This window comes from Typopeltis vanoorti, chromosome 19 (assembly GCF_054136105.1).
Source record: "Typopeltis vanoorti isolate ZY-2024b chromosome 19, IOZ_Tvanoo_1.0, whole genome shotgun sequence".
Taxonomy (NCBI): domain Eukaryota; kingdom Metazoa; phylum Arthropoda; class Arachnida; order Uropygi; family Thelyphonidae; genus Typopeltis; species Typopeltis vanoorti.
The window spans coordinates 96,441,453-96,463,029 of record NC_143567.1 but is presented as its reverse complement, the minus strand read 5'-3'; the positions used below and the strand labels follow the sequence as shown (position 1 = coordinate 96,463,029).

General features: G+C 35.9%; 1 protein-coding gene across 5 annotated transcripts in view; it reads left to right on the top strand.

Moving 5' to 3' along the window:
• Window positions 1-21,577, top strand: part of TBC1D5 (TBC1 domain family member 5) — a 495,953-nt gene that overhangs the window by 319,965 nt on the left and 154,411 nt on the right. For all 5 annotated transcript variants that reach the window (XM_090408923.1, XM_090408920.1, XM_090408922.1 and 2 more), the window contains one exon: window positions 16,534-16,661. In XM_090408923.1, coding sequence (XP_090265049.1) covers window positions 16,534-16,661 — 128 coding nt within the window. The remainder of the gene's footprint in view (window positions 1-16,533; window positions 16,662-21,577) is intronic.

The window sequence follows — 21,577 nt, the reverse complement described above, 5'->3', positions numbered from 1 at the left end:
GAAATTCAGGGATCATATTGCAAAGGTGTTGAGAGTAACTGAGAGGATTGCTGCAATACTGAGAAGGATGCTGATCTGCAGAGATAAGAGTTATCATTCTGTTGTATAAGACCCTGATCAGACCACACTTAGACTATTGTTCTCAGATTTGGTTCCCAGGATTTGAAGGTGATAAATTGAATGTGGAAAGAGTTGTACAGAGGCAGATAACAAAGATGGTTTCAGGACTGTACATTATGAGGATCGACTGAGGGAATGGACTGCAGAGTTTGGTGGATAGAAGATGGAGAGGAGATATGATCGAGACTTTTAAACTGTTGAGAGGCAATTACAGGGTGGACATTGGAGTGTTCTTTCATTTGGTGGAACGGCTGGAAGGAGCAATGACAAGGGGCCATCCCTGGAAGTTATTAAAGGAGGCTGTGCGCAAGAGGGTGAGGAGTGGTTTCTTTGCATGGAGGGTGTTTGAATCTTGGAATGCATTGCCTAAGAGAGTGGTTGGAATGGGAACGGTTAATGAGTTCCGGGAGTGGTATGATAAACTTTGTTTCCTAAAAACGATCTCTCCCAATGAGTCTTTTGACTCCATGGCGACCTGGATAATAATAATAATTGATTTATGCTAACTGATAGAAGAATTATAATTATTTCTATTGTTTATTGTATTCGCTTAACGTGATTTCGCTTAGCATGCATTAATTGATGGATTAATTAATCACATTAAGCGAGTTTTCCTGTATATCCATATTATTGCCATTGTCATGTCTTGGTCACGTCAGTTTTTTCCTCAGTATCTTGAAGAAATTGGCCATGCAAGGGTTTATTTTTCCAGTGCACATATAATTTATTTTACTGTTCCTTTTTGTAATCAGATTTGTTTCCTATTGTTTTTAAAAGGCCTTCTTTTGAAATGGATTGAACCATTTGCTCAGTGCTATTGTCAATGTAGTTTTTTAAACTAATTTCCTCTTCTTTCGTAGTCTGTCTCACTTTCAGTAGACCCTATCCACCTATTCGTCTTGGTAGGTACGTAGATCTGATCAACATCACTTCATGGGTAGAATGCATGATGCATAGTCATTATTTTCTAGTTTTGCAGTCAAGTTTGTCCAGGTCTTCTTTTGTCCAATCATTATGTTGGCTGTGTATGTATTGGATCATTGGTATAGCCCAAGAGTTCATTACTCTAATTGTGTTTAATCCATTAAGTTTTGTTTTCAGAATATTTCTAACTCTTTTGCTGTATTCTGATGCTACCAGTTGTTTAACTTTTGTGTGGAGAATACCACTGGCTTCTAGCTACTTACAGTGTTCATTAGCTGAAATTGCTTTTATATATATACTTGTTCCAATGTATAAGGCTTTGATTAGGCCACACTTGGACTATTGTGCCCAGATTTGGTCACCGGGTTTTCAGAAGGATGAAGAGATGTTGGAAAGGGTCCAAAGGCGACTGACTAAGGTAGTTTCTGACCTCTGGAATGTTGAGTATGAGGAAAGATTGAAAAGATGTAATTTGCAGAGTCTTGTGGAGAGAAGGAAGAGGGGAGATATGATAGAGACCTACAAGTTGGTAAGGGGTTGTTATAGGATCAATGGTGGAGAAGTTCTACAGAGAATAGTGGGAGAACCAGAGGTCATCCCTGGAAACTGTATAAGGAGGGTGTGAGTAAGGGAGTGAGAGGCAGGTTTTTTTCGTGCAGAGTTGTGAGTGATTGGAATGCCTTGCCTGAGAGCGTGGTGTCTGCAAGTAGTTTGAATGTGTTTAAGACACGGTATGATGAGATGTGTGTGTAAGATAAAAGGACCTCCTAGATGAGTCTTTGACTCCATGAGGTCTTGTTTAATAATAATAATAATAATAATATTTATCCTGATCAAAATTAAAATTGCTAGCATTATTAATTTTTTCTCAATTAATGGATAAAATTGCACATTTATCCAAACCAAATTCCATTTTGATGTCCTGACTGTAAATACGAACTGTGTTTAGTAATATTTGCTGTGCCGATTTCTCATATAACTTCAAGTCATCCATATGCAGTACATGGAAATTTGAATATTATATTTAGGAATTTCATATTCAAGTTTTGTTTTCTTCAAAATCATAGACAAAGGCATCAAAGAAATGTTGAAGAGTAATGATGACATGGAATCACCTTGGAAAATTCCACTTTTAATGCTGATATCTCTGAATCATTCATTATTGACTATTAAAGTTGTTTTCCATGATTTTATAGCAATATAGCCAGAAACGAACGTGTTTTTGCTAATTCCAAATTTTTCTAGTGATTTTAGGATCCAGGAGTGTGGGAGAGAGAATTAGTTTATTTTCTTATAGTCTATCCCTGCCATGTTCAAGTTAGTTTTCTGGTCCTTTTGAATTTCTGAGGATCATTTTATCTACAAGGATCTGGTCTTTTGTTCCTCTAGATTTTTGAAAATTGCCTTTTTGTTCAGTTGGATAAATCTGATTATCTGATAAGTACTGGTATATGGAATTTGCCATGATTGCAGGGATGATAGTTACTTGGGTCTGCACCCTTGTCCTTCTCTTTCATTAAGAGATAAGTACATCCAGATATCATCCAGTCTTCCACTGAGCTTGACTACATCAAATAATTAAATTGTTCTGCCATTCGACCATGTAGACTGGTGAGATTCTTTAGCAAATTCCATGTAGTTTGACCTTGCCAGGTGCACTCTAACTTTTTAATTTTCTGGCTTGTGCACCAGTGGTGTAGCTAGAGCTTTTGCCAAACCCAGGTACCTGAGTTTGCCACCCCTCTCAATACACACCAAAAATACTACAAAAAAGTCAAAAAGACATATAGCATTTCTGGCAATCTTAGTCACCGTCACCACTGGTCAGACTGGCGGGCGTTTTCGCTGCAGCTCCTTGATCGCCGTAAACTCCCAAACACGCAGCAGTATGATAGATTTATTTAAATTTGGACTCTATACCAGTGGTGAGCAACTTATTTTAGTGGGCATGCCAAAATCACCAAATCTTTGATGCAAAATTTTCTCACGAGTCAACCGAAATTTTGAGGAACATATTATTATTTGGTGTCTTTTAAGTATTGGGAAGACCTTTTCAAATAATCACACTAGAATGGTAAAATAAAAGAATATTATAAGAGTAATTATTGTAAGTCATGTAAGATTGAATGAATGTAAAAATTAGTGACGAAATTTTTACTTAAGTCCTTCTACCCTATTGATAGCGTGAATATTATTTTTATTTGCATTTAAGTGTAATTCTAGCTGCCATATAAAGTTGCACAATTTAAAGATGGAATTTTAACATCAGCAAGAATAAACAATAATTCTGAATTTTTTTTTTATATAAAGATCAGTCATAAGTTTTTTCAAGTTTTTCCAATATATTGCAGTACATAATCTCATAATCATTTTACTTGACTAAAGCACAATAAAAGAAAATAAAATTAAAGATATAATTTTATTACTTCTTAATCCTTTACGAGTGATACATAAAAATTACAGATAAAATAAAGATATTGTTATTTTACCTACATAATATATTAAAAGAAATTAATCTTGACAATTTTTAGCAGAAAACATCAAATCAAAACTAGAGAAAGAAAAATAGTGGACATTTTATTTATTTAGCATCAATGAGACTTCTGCTGTTACTACATCACTAATGAAAGATAATTTATATCAGGTTTATATTTTGTAACCTGTAGAGATATGCATGTGCTGCTAATTTCATCTGTAAGGCTACTCCTGTTATGAGACTTAACAAAGTTCATCACTGAGAACAATGATTCACAAGAATATGTAGATGCAAAAATGGATAATAATGCTGTTGCAAGGGTTTTTAAACATACAAAAGTTTCGGGAATAGCATTCCAAGTTCTTAATACCTCTTTTTCCACACTTCTCTCTGTTACTCCCATCTCTAATCGCTCCTTTTCATTTTCCAAGTCAACTCTGAGATCAAAAAATTTTGCCTCCAAATTGAGCTACTTTGAAAATCAATCAACTGCATTTCAAAATCATACATATTTATCTATGAAAAATCTGCAATTTTATTTGAAGATATTTTCATGTCCCTGTAGTTTGAGGTTCAAGTTATTTAAATGCTTGCAAAAATCTGCAAAAAACATCCATTTACAAACTCACGTGATGTCATACATTGCTTTATAACACATTTGTTGATTAGTCAAAAAGAGATTTATCTCATCCAGGCATTCAACAAATCATTTCTGAACAAGACCTCGACTAAGCCAACAAACATTGTTGTACATTATTAATCCTTTGTACACCGAATCCACCTCATTCAATAGATTCTGAAATTGTCTTTTATTCAAAGCAGGTGCAGAAATGTAATTAACAACCTTGGTTACTGTTTGCATCACTTCTTGAAGTTCCTTTAGGCCAGCGTTTGCACATAAATTCTCCTCATGTAGGATGCAATGAAAACCTATCATTGGATGACCACCATATTTTGCAAACAGATTTACAAATCCTGCTTTCTTACCAATCATGCTGGGCGCACCATCTGTTGTGACAGATACCACTTTTGAAATATCAATCTGCCGAATAGATAATTCGTTCATAACTGCTTTACATATTTCAACCCCAATGATATGCTCAGGTAGTGTTACAAGGTTAATCCTTTCTTCACATACTTTGTCATCTCTATAAAATCGAGATGACATCACAGACGAGCATCAGCCTAGCTGATGCTGATGTTCGTCTGTGCTCTCATCAACACAAATAGAAAAGAACTTACATGAAGCCAAACTTTTGTTAATTGTTCTGCTGTATTCCTTTCCAACTTGAGTATCCTATCCTTAATTGTTTTTCTACTCAAAGACAATTCTTTAATGCGCTGAATAATTTTTACCTTTTCTGAAAGATTGTCAAAAAGGAAAGGAACAAATTCTAGCCATGCTTCTTTAATATACTCCCCAAGAGTCCCCATCACTGAGTGATTTTCCATGTTCGGCAACAACTTTTGAAACCTAAAAACTAGCAGCAACTAAGTTGGAACTAGGTCTACCTGAAATAAATTTCATCAAATTATCGGACTGTTTTTTTTTTGTATTGCTCAGTTCACGAGAAATTAATTCTCTCTGTTCTTGTTCACTTTTATTACTTAATTTCTTATGAACAGTTTCAAAATGTCTCTTTACAGAAGAAATCTTACAAACAACTGATTTGGCATGAAATGCATAATGCTTTATCTTTCTTAATCATGCAAAATTTTTCAGTCCAGTATTCTTTAAATTGCCTAATATCATTTTCATTTGAATGTCTGTTTCTTTGCTGGTGGTTGACATTCTGCTCAATCTGTAAAGAGCAGGTAGCAAATAAATAAATAAATATATATATATATATATATATATATATATATAATTGAATAATTATTAAATAATTGCTCTCTTCATACAGCTTTTAACATTAATGAAAATCGGATTATGGGGTGTAAAAATGTAGACAAAGATATACACACACTGACAAAAATTATAATTTAGACTCAGAAAATCTCATCATAATCATTCTCTGCATATACCAACTAAGTTTAAGCAAACCAAAAATTAGTACAATTATAAGCCAACCTACACACATGCAAATGAAAGAGAAGGGTACACAATGCAATCTAATCACGTGCAGATAACACTTCATAATTCTGAATATTGATAATACATTTCGCATAGCTTTAAAAATAACTTGCTGTATTTACTCAAATATAACTTGCCCTCGCGTATACCTCGCACAGAAAAAAAAAAGAAGTTTAAACATGTTTCAGGGCGATAGTAACTCGCTTCCCGTGGTAAACCACACTACCTCCCCAGTAGCCAATAGTGACTGTAGACAGAAGTAAAAACAGGTCATTTTATTCTATCACTGAATAAGGTACAGAGACATTTGTAGTCTGTGCAATATATTTCTCAACAAATAGTGCAATTAGAGAACTGGGATAAAAATGGCACTAACTAATGAATCACATGTTCCTTCCCACAGAAACTATGCTATTTAGACTCAAGCAAAACCATATGTTGCACTTGCAAACACGGTTCTAACTAAAAACTAGATGTGCGGGAGTCTGTCCTCCCCCAGCTCAAACCAAGGCAGCAATAAAAATAAACGGAAAGTGTTAAAATTCATAAATGTGTTAAAACTAAGAAATATATAGTGAATAATTTTATGGCAGTTTCAAATATTGAATTTGGTTGAAGGGAATTAGCATTTCAATTAAAAAATTGTCGGCTTGCTTTTATGTTCGACTTGCGCGATCTTTTGTTAATACCGCACCAATTATATGCATATAGCTGTTCTATCTTTACTGGCCTAGTACCATAGAATCTGTTCATTAGTCATTCGTGAAGGATTGTTCATTAAGTATCTCAAGTCTTGTAAATTACTGGTAATTTTTGTTTCTGAAAATTCCCACATATCTCGTACCACGATTTTTAGCTTTAATTTTTTGGGGAAAAAGTGCGAGTTATATTTGAGTAAATACGGTATGGTTATGGCAATGTAAAGGAAATTTGCTTTTATATCTAATATACACACTTTAGAAAATGGATACATTCTTTATGAAACACAAAAAAGCTATATGGAGTCACACCACGTCTGCCTGCCTGGTGAATGATGCAACAACCGAACTGGACGAAACTTGTACATAGGCTTGTAAATAGGATCTTTGTTTCTTATTTTCTTACTAGGGGACTACACCCCTGGCGTGTCCCCCCCCCCGAGTGTTCTGGACTGATAGGCCAGTTTTCTTTGAATTTTGAAGACTTGAAATGGGGGCTTCCATCTGCATTCAGTAGTATTATTCTTTCATATTCATTCTTTCTTTTAATTGCAGCATAACAATAGAATTCTTTTGGACTGACTTTAGCTTGCAGAGCAAGTTTCTTTCATACTCTGAATACTTCTGTATAACAGCTGTGACTCTTCTAGCTTGCTCCTTATAATTTTCATAACTGACATCATCCATATGCATAAAGTATTCCTTCCACATCATGTTTTTCTTATAAATCTCTTGCTTAATAAGATTATGCATCCATTCCATTAGGGATGCATTCTGCTGTTGCATCATTTAAGTATTTTTTAAATGCTTGCATGCACTGTCATTATCCTTACCATTCAACAACTGGTACCATAGCACCACACCTAGCACACTCCTCAGGTAGTAATAATTTCCTGCATTGTAGTTCAGCATGTAAACTTTTCTAAATGGGACATTCATAAACTAAGTACTGCATGATCACTGCCACCAATCAATGAGAGAGACAGAATAGTGACATCTTTAACTGAAATCCCATCTTACACTTTAATCACATCTAACTCTGTTTGACCTTGAGTTCCTTCTGTCACAAGCTACTCGAGGAAGTTGTCATGCAACAGCTCAATAAATCCAATTTTATTCTTCTCATGAGATTTCACTGCTTACCCAGCAATCATGTTGGAGGTTTAATGGAATATTTACAGCACTAGGAAAAGATTAAAATCTAATTTTAATACTTCCAATATTTCGTCTGTCACTGAGACATTTTCATGGATTACAATAACTCTTGTAACACACGCTCAAATGCAATACAATATTAAGTGAAAACATGGGTAACTCTACTAGGTAGTGCACCCTCTACTAGAAAGTCCTACTAGGTAGTGCACCCTCTATGGGCATTTGTAGGTGGCCTAGGATGTAAAGTGGAATCTCTGATAATTAATGTTTCCCAAATGCCCATGTTTGGGAAAATGCATACGATGGCATTTCGGAAATCTTTCTGAAGAGATGGCTGGGTAATGGGGAATGGGGGGAGGAACTGATTATTTTTTAAATTCTGTAATCGCTGTAGCCATTGGAAAGGAAGGTGTTGCGCATGTGGTTGAATTCGGTTGAAAGGGAGGTTCCACTAGAACAAAGATTGTGGGCTCTCTTGGGTTTTATTCAACTGTATTTATTTAAATTTGGTTGATTTCTGAGTGCCGCTGCAGATTCTAAAAACAATCTTTCTTTTTTGAATTTACTGTGGTGGAGCATGGTGGTTTTTCTCTAGGAGATCTGTGGGTTGTATCCAAAACATGGTCTGCAAGACTAAATTGACCATAGTGGTGATCGCAGATATATGATTTGCGTTCTTCTAAATAGATGGTTGCTGATTTATCCTTTCTTTTAGGCTTACACGGTGATCAGAATACATTTTGGAAAATTATGGAGACAACTACTGTGTTTGAGTAAAACTTTAGTTTAATATAAACCAAAATCAACACTCGACATTTCGACCTTCATATCAAGGTCATCTTCTGGAGCATATACACTATATACAAAGAAACAAGCTGCACTGCAATCTACATTATTTGCTAAAGTTACTGACCAACAGTACAACAATGATTGGCCTGACCTCTGGTGTTGCTGATTTATCTACTGTCTGTTCGAAGTAAGCCAGCTTGTAGGAACAGGGTACTTTATATACTCCAGGCACTGAGAGAGGAGGGGGCTGATCTTTGGTAGAATGGATAAGAGTAGCAAGTTTACAGTGGGGCTTAAAAGCTATGTAGAGGTTGTACTTTTTTTTTAAGGACCTGGCTATTTTTTCTGATGTGTCACAGATGTAGGGGATGGTGATGGCATTTTTGAAATCCTTCTGAAGAGACGGTTGGGAAATTGGGGAGGAACTGATTATTTTTTTAATTCTGTAATCGCTGTAGCCATTGGAAAGGAAGGTGTTGCGTATGTGGTTGAATTCGGTTTAACGGGAGGTTCCACTCGAACAAAGATTGTGGGCTCTCTTGGTTAGAGTTTTAATAATGCCACATTGTTGAGAGTAGTGGTGGTGAGAGAGAGTTTGTGAATGTATCTGCCTGTGTAAGTGGGTTTTCTATATACAGTGAAGGAAAGGAAGGCATGTTACTAATGTGTCTAGGAAGGGTAAACTATTGTTATATTCCTTTCCATCATAAACTGGATTCTTGGATGTAGGCTGTTGAGGTGACTGAGGAAGGAGTCTGATGTATCTGGGCCATGAGGCCAAATAGAGAACATATCTACATATCTTAGCCAGATAGAAGATTTGAGAGAGGCTGAGTCTATGGCTCGTTTTTCAAAATTTTCCATGGAAATTGGCAAGAGTGGGTGAGAGGGGGCGGGGGAGACCATAGCAGTTCCCTCTATCTGTTGTAAATTTTGTTCTTCCAAGAAAAATAACCAGAATTGATGGCAAAGGAAAAGAGATCTAGGATATTAGAAGGACAAGCATTTTTTACAAGTGTTAAGGTGTCATATATGGGAATATTGGTAAACAGTGAGACAATGTCAAAGTTTACCAATATATCTTTATTTGAAGTTAGATTTTCAATCAAGGTTTTAAAATGGGAGATGAGTGGTGGGGATAAGAGAGTTATCCAGCTGCTTTGACAGTTTTTACAATGGCGCATCGGTGGTGTCTACTGTAGGTCTTAGGGGGAATTAAGTTTGTGGATTTGAGGTAAACCATATATCGGGGGGGGGGGGGACCAAAAGGTTTCAGCTTTTTTGTAATTTCTGGCAGCCAAGAGGATAATACTTTTTTTTTAAGTAAGTTTTTTAATTTTTTAACTCGTGTTTTTGTGTGATTGCGCTCTAGTGGGATGTAGATAACGTGATCTTGGACAATAATGGCCATTTTTCAATTATATTCCGTGGCATTAAGGACAATTGGACATTGCTTTTTTGGACATTAAGGACATGGCTACCCAGCAATGTTTGAATAATTAAGGTCCCCTCATTATAATTACTCACTTCTCACCCATCTACTTTATTTAGTAATTCATTTATTCATCACTAGCAACTGACCAACTAGGTCTGTAACAACACCCGACTATGTATTTGATCTTATTAGACTCCACATAACACCAGATTGCTTCAAACTCACTGCTTCATGAAAAACTGTTACTATCATTGCAGTCATAGGTCTTAACTCTAACTGTATTCATGTCATCCAATATCATTAGCAGCATATCCCCCTCCTCTCCTATCCTGTCTATCCTTCCTACAAATACTGTAATCTTATATTTGATACCATTTAATATGGCCATCTCTGATAGCCTGGTCTTACTAATGCCTACAATCTGAGGTCTCAACTTATTGACCAAGGCAACAAATCCTATCCCTTTGTTTCTTATACTCCAAACATTCATGTGCCAAGATAATAAGTTAACTGCATAGCATGTTTACTTTTCTGTGTGACACAGTTGGATAATTTGCTGATATTTCCCCATGCTCCCAGTATTTATGGCCTTCCTAAAATACACTAAACAAACACATCACTATGACCTATAATTGAAGAAATTGACAGCCCCAATTATCACTTAGCCAAGAAAACTAGCAGCTACACTCAAGGAGTTAATAGGTCATTCTCCATCCTACATAAAAAAATACACAACACTTCATAAACAAAATAAGAAACATCACACTCAATGACAAAGATTTATTAGTCAGCTTTTTCATAGCTGCCCTTTTTACTAATGTCCCAATCAATGATACTATTCTTCTCATACACAACATTTCCACCCCGTATCATGACCTCTTTGCCCACGTACTTTTGTTCAGGTTAGGAGAATTCTTCATAGCCATGGCTGACTCAAAAAATAATCTTTTAATTTGTAATGACTTCTAAATAGGGCATTAGTTTTCTTCCATCTAATCCCATGTGAAGAGGTGTCCAAGGCATGGTCTGCCAGTCCTGACTTGCCATAATAATGGCAGTGAATGTATTTTTTATGTTCTTGCAGGCCTGACAGACCATGCTTTGGACACCACTTCACACAGTATTAGATGGAAGAAAACTAACCAGAATGTCTGTTGTCTCTCTCACCAGAATGAGAGACAGCAGATAGTAACCAAAAAGAAACCTGGAAGACCGCCTTAAGGCAGAAAGACCTGATGATCAAGAAAGTTGAATTGGAAGAAAGGCTCAAGAAAGGAATAAGTTGGACTCTTTATGATCTGCAATCATTGAGAAATCCTGACTGAAATCACAGGTCCATCAAGGTGATTCTGATCTCTTAATCCTCTCTTCCAATTCAAATTATTCAAAACACTAGCTTTATACACAGGTGCAAAACAATGTTCATTAACTTATGGAACTTGAGGATGTATTGATAAATTCTGCAAGCATATGATGAAGTAGTCTACAAGGATGAAAACTCCATTGTGGATCCAGAAGTTAATGAGGCAGTCCTGTAAAAAGAAAAATGCATATTGAAAGTTGCTAACCAATAAATCAGCATGTACAATAATTTTTTTTATTACCAGCATACTAATAAATTATATTACACAAAAAATGCGTTAGAAATTTTGCACAAATTAAATTGCAATATGTTTTTTGGCAAAAGTTATAAATTTCCTAAGGATGTAGTTAAGGAATTAATGTACAGTGATTACAGAAAACTATGTGGAGAGACATTTCAGCATAGAATATGTTTTTCCACATTTGGAAAAACATTTTCATAACTACAACTACATTTGGCTGTAGTTATGAAAAATTCTTCACATACAGTAAAAATGTAGTTTGTTCTTAGCTTTGGATACCTGTGTGTGTGTGTGTGTGTGCGCACGCAATTCTTGATGTATAAAAAACCATCAAAGACCTGAAATGTGGAAAAGCAGCTGGAATAGATTGATATTAAACCATAAATGCTCAAATACAGAGGTATAAAAGTTTTACAATGGCTGCATAACTAAGAAGGCTGGATCAGACTGTTAAAATTCCAGATGATTTCTCTAGAACTCTCATGATTCTCATCTATAAAACAGGAAATAAATCTGAATATGAAAAAACAGAGCAGTTTCCTTACTACATATTCCAGGTAAAGCTTTATACAAGCATACATGAGAAGTGGCTAAGAAAAATTCTAGAAAGTAAACTTTGAAAAAGACAAGTTGGGTTAATAGAGGGATTGTCTGGATCAGATTTTCCCTTTCAAAAAAGCATTTGAGAAATCAGTGGGATATAACAAGGATCTATATTTAAGTTTTGTAAGGTCATGCCTTATAAAATTAAGAAGCTATAAAAACCTGATTAGAAAAGGCTTTTACAAACATTTATGCTTTATTCAGGATTATGTAGTGTCTTTATAACCTAGAGACAGGAATTTTTTTTTATTGCTCTGCCTGTGGTGATGGCAATCTATGATGATAACAGTTTACTAATAAGCAAGGTGCATCAAATAATACCTTTAGTAAAAACAGTTTTCCTTCTGGTTGTATTTTATAATGCTTAATAAGTAGGAAATAGTATTGAAAGGTCAACAGGGAAGAAAGTCAGTTCTTTAGCACATTCATTTTATCATACAATTTAATAGTCTCAATCATATCACCTCTCCTTCTATCCACCAAACTTTGCAGTCCACATTCCTTCAGCCTATCCTCATAACTAACATTGTACAGTCCTGATATCATTTTTGTTATCAGAGCTTTTTCCATGGCTAATTAATTTCCTTCAAATCCAGGGGACAAAATTTGAGTACAATAGTCCACCTATTGTCTGATCAGGTCTTTATACAATGGAATGACAACTCTTATTTTTCTCAGTATTGCAGCAATCCTCTGGGTTACCTTCATCATCTTTGCAATATGTTTTCTGAATTTCAGGTTTCTATCAGTCATCACCTCCAGATCCCTTGCCTCACCCACTTCGTCCAGTACAGCTCCTCAAACAGAGCATGAGCCTCCCATTGATGTACCCCAAACTTTAATGACTCTTACAGATAATATTACTCTCATCTGCCCAATGCTGCAAACTAATTTCTCCAAAATCTTAACTACTGATGTAATACAAACTGGTCTATAGTCTGACACTTCCAGTCTGCTACCACACTTATGCAATGGCACTATCTTACCCTCCTTCCACTCGTTTCCCATGGCCAGTCTTTCATTTAAAAGCAAGGTCAGCATTGCTGTTAGTTCTTTAGCACATTCTCTCAAAACTATTGGAAAAATTCCACCCATTTCCATTACTTTATTGACATCCAGAGTATTCAGTATTGGAAGCACACTCTCTCTTCCTCTGCCTCATTCCTCTAGTATTAAGACGTGATTCTCCAGGATGAACTACACCAATAAAGTGTTCATTGAATAACACCACTATGTCCTTTGTATCACTCATTCTGTTTTCATTTTTATCCAAAAATGTCATTCTTCCAAAATCATGTCTCTTCCTACTGGCCATATAAACTGAAGACTTCCTTAGGATTTTCTTTGGATCTCAGAGCCAATCTCTTCTCATATTCTAGTTTTGCCTTCCATACCATACAAGTCACTCTCCTGGCCTGAGTCGTATGTTCTTCATGCATCTGCTCTCCACCCCTCTCCTCATATCTTTTCGATAACCTCTTTTTCACCTGCGGTTCCCGTGTGATATTGGTTGTCATTCACTTTACACCAGATTGCGTTATCTTTTTCCGCTTGTGGTATGCAACTTGTCATTGCTGCTAATAAATAATTCTTCACCATTTTCCAAGCACTAATTATGTCTTGCCCTTTCATTTCTCCATCCATGGAACTGCCTCAAGCTGATTTCTGAAATTATCATCACCACCTGCTTTATAATTCCACATACATTCCTGTCTCTTTGATATTCCTGCATGTCTGTTCATCTTCCAAGTCAAGACCACATCATCATCACTCTCTCCAACTGGGGACAGAGATGCCATCTCAGTTATAATCAGATGTTCTGATGCTATGACCAAATCAAAAATTCTTGAAACTCGTGTTCCTTCTACTACATGTTGCCTAAAATATTTGTCCCTCAAGAATTCCAGAAATCCCATTCCCTTATTACTACATGCAGTTTCCTCTTCTCAATTTATACTGCTGTAGTTGAAATCTCCCATAAAAAAAAAAAATCTTTTTGCACTTGCCAAGCTCTACTGTCTTAACATCTACTTTTCAATCTCTATGCTTCTTGGCTTATAGTAACACTTCACTAAATATCCTGTCCTGCCCACCTCTACTTCACACCATATGCTCTCTAAACCATTGGTGCTCTTGCCCTCCAAATCCTGCACTCTAAGAGGACATATCTCCTCACTTATCATAAGCAGTACTATACCATTGCATTTTCCCTTCCTTTCGTGCTGAATATTATTGAAAACTTTGAAAACTTCATAATGCTGCTGAGGTCCGTTATGCTAATTATTTTCAAGTTTTTCTGAAAATTCTCCATTGTGTTGATTTGTACTTTATATTTTTCATAAATTTTCTTCACTTTGTTGATAATGTAACGTCTCTATTAATGCTGTCCAAAGCTTTTTTTTTTTAATCAACAAAGTTGATACAGTAATCCCTCGATTAGTGCATCATTTTTTTTCGATACCCTAATTCGATTAGTGTGCCTATGTACATCTTAAAAATAAATGTTACACAGATTTTAAAAATTTTCTATCTATACATAAAAAATGTATAGATGGAAAATTTTAAAATTATCTATTTTAAAATCACTCACCAGAATGAAATAGTTTAGTTACCCATTTAAAACATTTTACAAAGTTATTTTTAATATACCATAATACACTACTTCCATGTACACTATGTATACTATGTTCCAAATTTTTACCGCCAAAATTTATGTCGTCTGCTATAGTACACCCACAGGATTCGAGGCCATTCGACACAAAAAGGAGATTCCATTCCGATAATAGGGTAATCAATCAGTCTTCTGGGGGTGAGTTGTTTATTATTACACGTCAGAAAATTAACTTCTCTTTTATGATTATTGTAGTTTTTAAAGTGGTAACTATTTTGCTTGTATAACAGTTGAGAAATTTTATCTATAATGCACGTGATTTCGCGTGTTGGCAACCAATTCATATGTCTCTTTCTCCCCCTTCAATGATAACGTCCAAGAGTTAATTAAATCTCATTCTGAAGAATTGAGTGATTCCGACCTGCTAAATTTAGATGCACAGTGGGAAGATCCTGAAGAATATGAAGAAAATTTAACCACTGATAGTCAGCCAAAAGAGATTTCACAGAAATAATTTGAAAACATTTTTTGTACAATTGAAGTTTTTAAGTAACAATGCTCAGAGACTGACCCTGGTGAAGAGAGAAGCAGTAAAATTTGCAGGAGTAGAAAAGGCAATAGGGCCATACCGTCAGTTGTATGAAAAAAAGAAACAAAATGTCCACCAAGGCACGTTAGCTCAGTTCTTTGTTAAGAAGTAGAATAATAAAATTTATATTCTGATTTATTGTCTTTCAGCTTCATGGTTTTCCTTTAACTAGGCCCTGAGACATACCTTAATTCTTTTATAAAAAAAATTAAGGTTCTAAAAAGAAATTTGAGGAATGAATTATACTTTTTCCCATAGGTTATTATATTCGATTAGTGCATTTTCGATTAATGCACCTGTTTTAAAGAGCACATTAGGTGCACTAATCGAGGGATTGCTGTATAAAGATTTGACTGCCATTTTATTGACTGTTCTATTATTATTGTAAGTGTTGCTATTTGATTTATGCATGACTTAAATCCTTCTTGTGGTTCTCTTAACTTTTTATTTATTTATTTATTTTTAGTTTTAGTTTCTAATATTATTGTTGTTGGTATATTACTTGTATTTAATAATGATATTCCTCCCCAATTATTGCAATCAGTTAAACTATTTTTTTTTATTTTTTATTAGTAATCTAATATTCCATTCATTTGGCCATTCTTCCTGCATCCATATTTGGTTAAGAAATGTGTCAAGTATATTCACTATTACATCTGAATCTGCTTTTAATAGTTCATTTGTATATTATCTATACTTTACTAGCTGCTTTTCCATTTTCACTTTCGTTTAGTGATTTTTGTATTTCACTTTTTTAATTATTTTTTTGGTGTCTATCTTTATTTTTATTTATTTTTTTTATTTTCTTTCTGGTATTTGAATTTCTTCTTCACATTTTTTCTATTCATTATCTCTTTGAAGCATTCTGTCCATCTTTTTATTTTATTTTTGTTATTGTTTATTATATTTCCTTTTGTCTTTACTAACATCTTTTCTTTTCTTGCTTGTCATCGTTCTCATAGCTGCAGTTTCTGCCTTGTTTAATAACACCTTATATTCCCCTACAGGGAGTAAGTGAGGCTTTTTTAGCTCTATCTAACTTTTGGAGACTGAGGGGGAATCTCAGTCTCCACTGGTAGCTATGTGCTGCCATCTCGTGATCCCTAATCCTAACACTATATTTATTGTCTGAGATATGGGTTGTATGGTCGATTTTCTTTAGTTTATAGGAAGAAAACAGCATTTCTGGGAGAAAAAAAACCAGAGTGCCAGTGATTAACTCCGGAACTGGTTGAAGAAATGCTTAGAAATAATTCCTCTAGTTGCACAGAAATAAATGCCTCTGTTCGCTATGTAAAATAAATATTCAGTTTTTGGACTTGGAACTGATGGGTAGTATTATACTATGTAGGTTTATGGCATACCCTATGTGGATATTATTATAGAACAAAAAAACAATAGAACTAAATGTTCTAATATGTTCTATTTATATAATTTTATACATATTCTTTTTAGAAATATCAGCGACCTGTGGGATACTCAATACAAATGTTGCAGCACATTCCTTTAGTTGGAGGTAGAAGAGATATTCATCGTGCTCCTCTAAAGAATGGATATGGAGAAAGTTCTGTGACTTTACATAGGTAAATATTGAAGTAGATAAGAAATCAGTTTTTATCTTGTTATGCATTTATATGTATTTTTTCATTGAGTGGATAAAGTAGTTCCAATTAAGATATTGTGAGCATCTGTGGGTTATTTAATTCAAGACCCTGAAATAAATGATTGATTGAACCCATTGAAAGTCTGTGTAGTTGAGTGGAGTTGCTAAATCAGTAGTATTACTAGGCTCAAAGAAAAAAAAAAAAAATTAATATCGTTGTAGGATAGTGGTTAGGCTACTGTAGAGTCATTTTTATTGTTAAACAAGCTTTTGGTGTGTCTGTTTCAGGAAAGATGATGATTATTAGATTATTATTATTTTTACTTTTTTTTTTTCTGAGATGGAGAGAGACTAACTGGCCAGATCATATTGTCATTGCTGCATGACCTTGGAATGACTGAAGGTGTAGATGGTACATATTAGCAAATTTGTCTTAGAGGAACTTGAAAACTTTTATGCAGCTTACCAGTCAGGAAAATTATTATTATTATATGGGCACCTCCGTGGAGACCAAGACCATTGTGGGAGATCCAATCTATCCACGCAATCTACTATACTTCTCCTTGAACCCATTAACAGAAAAAGCACTCGCAACTGATTCTGCAACCCATTCCACCCATTACCACTTTCCAAGCAAAAAATCTAGTCCTCACACCCCTACTGACCACTCCTTTATTCAATTTCCAGGGATGACCCTCTTGTTCTGGTCCCTTTAGCCAAGTGCTGAAACATTTCTCCTGCATCTATCCTATAAAATCCTTTAAGCAATTTAAATGTTTCTATCATATTCTTTCTTTTTCTCCTATTAACCAACTTCTGCAATCCACATACCTTCAATCTGTCTTCATAGGGAATATTCCACAGGACACTCACCTCTGAATCCTCTCCACTGCTTCTTCTTCCCCAAGAAACCCAGGGGATCAGACTTGACCACAGTAATCCAGTAGTGGATGTAGAAGGCCTTATAAAGAGGAATAATGACTTCTTTATCTCTACTTGTTAACGTGTTCTTCAATAACCAAGTAATCTTATGGGCTACCTTAGCAATATGTCCTCTAAACTTTAACTCTGTTTACCACTACCCCTAAATCTCTAGCTATATCTATTTCCTGGAGTACAGTGTCATCAATGTGATACATGACTTTTAATCTATTTATCCCAAAATGTATAACTTTACATTTCTTGACATTAAGCTGACGCCCATTAATGTTTGCCCATACAGACAGCCTATTTAAATCATCTTGCAAGTTCTCTGCACATTCTTGATTAACTATTACTCTACCTAATTTTACACCATCAGCAAACAACTGAATATTTCCTTTCAGGTTATTTCTTATATCATTTATGTACAAATTAAACAGCAATGGTCCAAGCACTGAAGAAAGTAGAAACCTAGTCACCTGTTTTCGTCTCAATTCTACACCTCCATATACCACGTTTTGATATATGTCCAGCAGCCACTCTCTTATCCACTTGACCAGTGTCATATCCATTCCCATTTGTTCTAATTTGTGTAACAGAGTTCCATGTGGTATTCTGTCAAATGCCTTTGAAAATTCCAGCAAATCATCATGTAGCCATTTCCTTTATCCAATTCAGCTTACTATGTTATAAAAAGTTAGTAAATTACTAAGGTGATGGACTCTTCACATTTTTATCTACCCATTCTTGAATTCTCCTTTCTACCACTTTTTTAATTTAAGCTGAGACTTAAATTAATAAGCCTAGTCAAAGGCATTGCTAATTTCCTTGCACATTCTCGCAAAACCCTAACTGATATCCCATCTAATCCCAGGGATGTATTTACTGAGATTGAGAATTATTGAGATTCTGCAATATCCTAAGAACCTCCAATTCATCCATCTCTGTTCCACGTTAGTGTCTTTCACATAGGTTAAAGCAGTAATCTCACTAGGATGATATATATACCTTGCAAAGTGGTCACTCCAACTCAACTATTTTATCTGCTTCTGTCTCCTGGTGACCATCATCACTCATTAAGGTGAATAATCCATAGTCATTCTTCCTCTTATTTGCCACATAACGAAAGAACTTTTTGGGATTTTCTTTGGCCTGCTCGGCTAGATTCTTCTCATAATTTGATTTTGTCTTCCTTGCCATGTTGGTCACCTTTCTTGCCTGAGCCGTGTACTGTTTATGAGTTTGCTGATCATCTTTCTTTTTATATTCTCTCCACAGCATTTTTTTCTTCTGCAGCTGGTGCTTAATGATATCACTCATCCATCTAACTCCTATTCAATTAACACTTCTTATCCTAGGTATACAATTTAATACTGCTTCCTCTTGATGACCCTTAACTATATCTCATGCACTACTAACATCCTTACCCCCTGTAGTGTTTTATGCCATGGTACATATTTAAGCTTCTTCCTATGCATGTCATAATCACCTGCCTTGTAGTTCCACAAATACCCCTTCTTGATAGAATATTCTCATGTTTTATAATCTCCCATCAAGACTGCATGGTCACTTTAACCAATTGGAAGCAATGTTCCAACTTGGTTATGGATAGCTCTTCTGATCCTATGACCAAGTCCAATACTCACCTACCCCTAGTCCCCTCCATCACATGCTGCCTTAATTATCTCTCATTAGGTATATAAATTCTGTTTCCTTCCTGCCATGTGATCTTTCTTCCTTCCAATCTATATCTCTGTAGTTCAAGTCCCCCATAATAATAATCACTCGAACTTTATTCATTGTACTAATTTGACAATGCATATCTTTCAGATCATCTGTGGAACTCCATGGCTTATGGCAACAACTAACTGTGTATTTTGTCTTAAAGGCTTTAATCTCACAAGAGATTGCTTCAAAAGAACAGCCACCCGTCTTCAAAAGAACAGCCACCCGTCCCACCTGTCTTCTACTCTTTTTGGTTGCAATTCATCTGCTATCATCAGCAGTACTTCTCCCCCATCCTATCTTCTTTATCTTTCCTGAAAATACTAAACCTTTTACATTCAATCCCTGTAACTATAATATTATATATACATCTATAAATATATCACCCAAACTAGCTATCATACTAGATGCACTCAATCCTCCTGAAGACAAACTATTCCACTCACTGCTCTGTGAGAGAAAAACCTAGCTCTTACTCCTTTTTCTTGACTTCAGACAAACTTAACTTCCATGGATTCCCCCCCCATGGTGTTCACTCCCTTACCTTCCATATAATGAAAAATTTTATCAGATGATATTACTATTACTATTATTACGGGCAACTCCAGGGAGTCATTAGACTCATCGAGGGAGGCCCCAAATCATATTCATCACAACTATTTGACATTCATACAGTATCTATCATCCTCGCCTTAAACTCATTCACTGTCACAGCATCCACTACAGACTCAGGGAGCGCATTCCACTCATTCACTACTCTAAAAGTAAAGAACCCAGCTCTAACACCTTTACTAACCACACTTTTGCCCAGTTTCCATGGATGTCCCCTAGTCCTCCCACAACCAGCCCTGTTCTCAAAAATATCTTCTGAATTAATTTTATAGAAACCCTTCAGTAATTTGAATGTCTCAATCATATCTCCCCTCCTCCGCCTATCAACCAATTTTTGCAACCCACAAATCCTCAACCTGTTCTCATACGGTTCATTCCACAGACCTGCTATCATCTTGGTCACTTGCCTCTGGATCCTCTCCACCTCCTCCCCATCAAGAAGAAACCTAGGTGACCAAATCTGAGCACAGTAGTCTAGATGGGGTCTTATCAAGGCTCGATAGAGAGGAACAATAACCTGCTTGTCTCTGCTTGTCAACGTATTCCTCAGCAACCAAGTGATTTGATGAGCTGTTTTGGTCACTTTTGCAATGTGTCCCATAAATTTCAATTCCTTATCTACCAACACTCCTAAATCTTGTGCCTCATCAATTTCCTGAAGCAGGGTTCCACCAATGAAGTAATCTGCAGCCAATTTTTTCACCCCAAAGTGCATAACCTTACATTTTGCCACATTAAACTGACATCCATTCTCCTTAGCTCAGACCTCCAATCTATCCAAATCATCCTGCAAAATTTTGACGTCATCTGCATTCACTATTGCCCTACCCAACTTTGCATCATCCGCAAACAAATGAACTGTTCCTCTCAGATCATTTCCTATAATCATTTATGAACAAATTAAACAGCAGTGGTCCAAAAACAGATCCTTGTGGCACACCACTAGTCACAGGCCGTCTTGTGGACTCCACTCCCGAGTAAACCACTCTCTGATATCTCTCCGTCAACCACCCTCCTATCCATCTCACCAACCCCATGTCCATTCCCATATGCTGCAATTTACTGATTAGAATTCCATGTGGAATCCTGTCAAAGGCCTTGGCAAGGTCCAGCAGAATCACCGTAAACCCATTACCCTTATCCAGTTCAGCCGTCACTGTGTTATAATACGTGAGCAAGTTACTGAGGCATGACCTACCCTTCACAAAACCATGCTGTCCCCGATACAGTATCCCATTTTCTTCTATCCAATCTTGTATTTTCCTCTTGACTATTTTCTCTAAGACCTTGACAATGATTCCTGATATGCTAATTGGTCGGTAATTTACAACAGCAGTCTTGGAACCACCTTTATGCAGTGGAACTATTTTCCCCTCTTTCCACCCGCTCGGGACTAACCCAGACCCGAGACTCAAATTAAACAAAATGGTCAAGGGTACTGACAATTCTTTAGCTGCTTCTCGTACAACACGAACTGGTATACCATCCAATCCCACAGATGTATTGACATTGAGGTTATGCAATAGACTACTCACCTCCACTTCATTAACCACAATTCCCGTATAATCTACTGGTTTATTCGTTTCTGCAATGTCACCACCTGGATGATATACTTTTGCAAAGTGCACACTCAGTAAC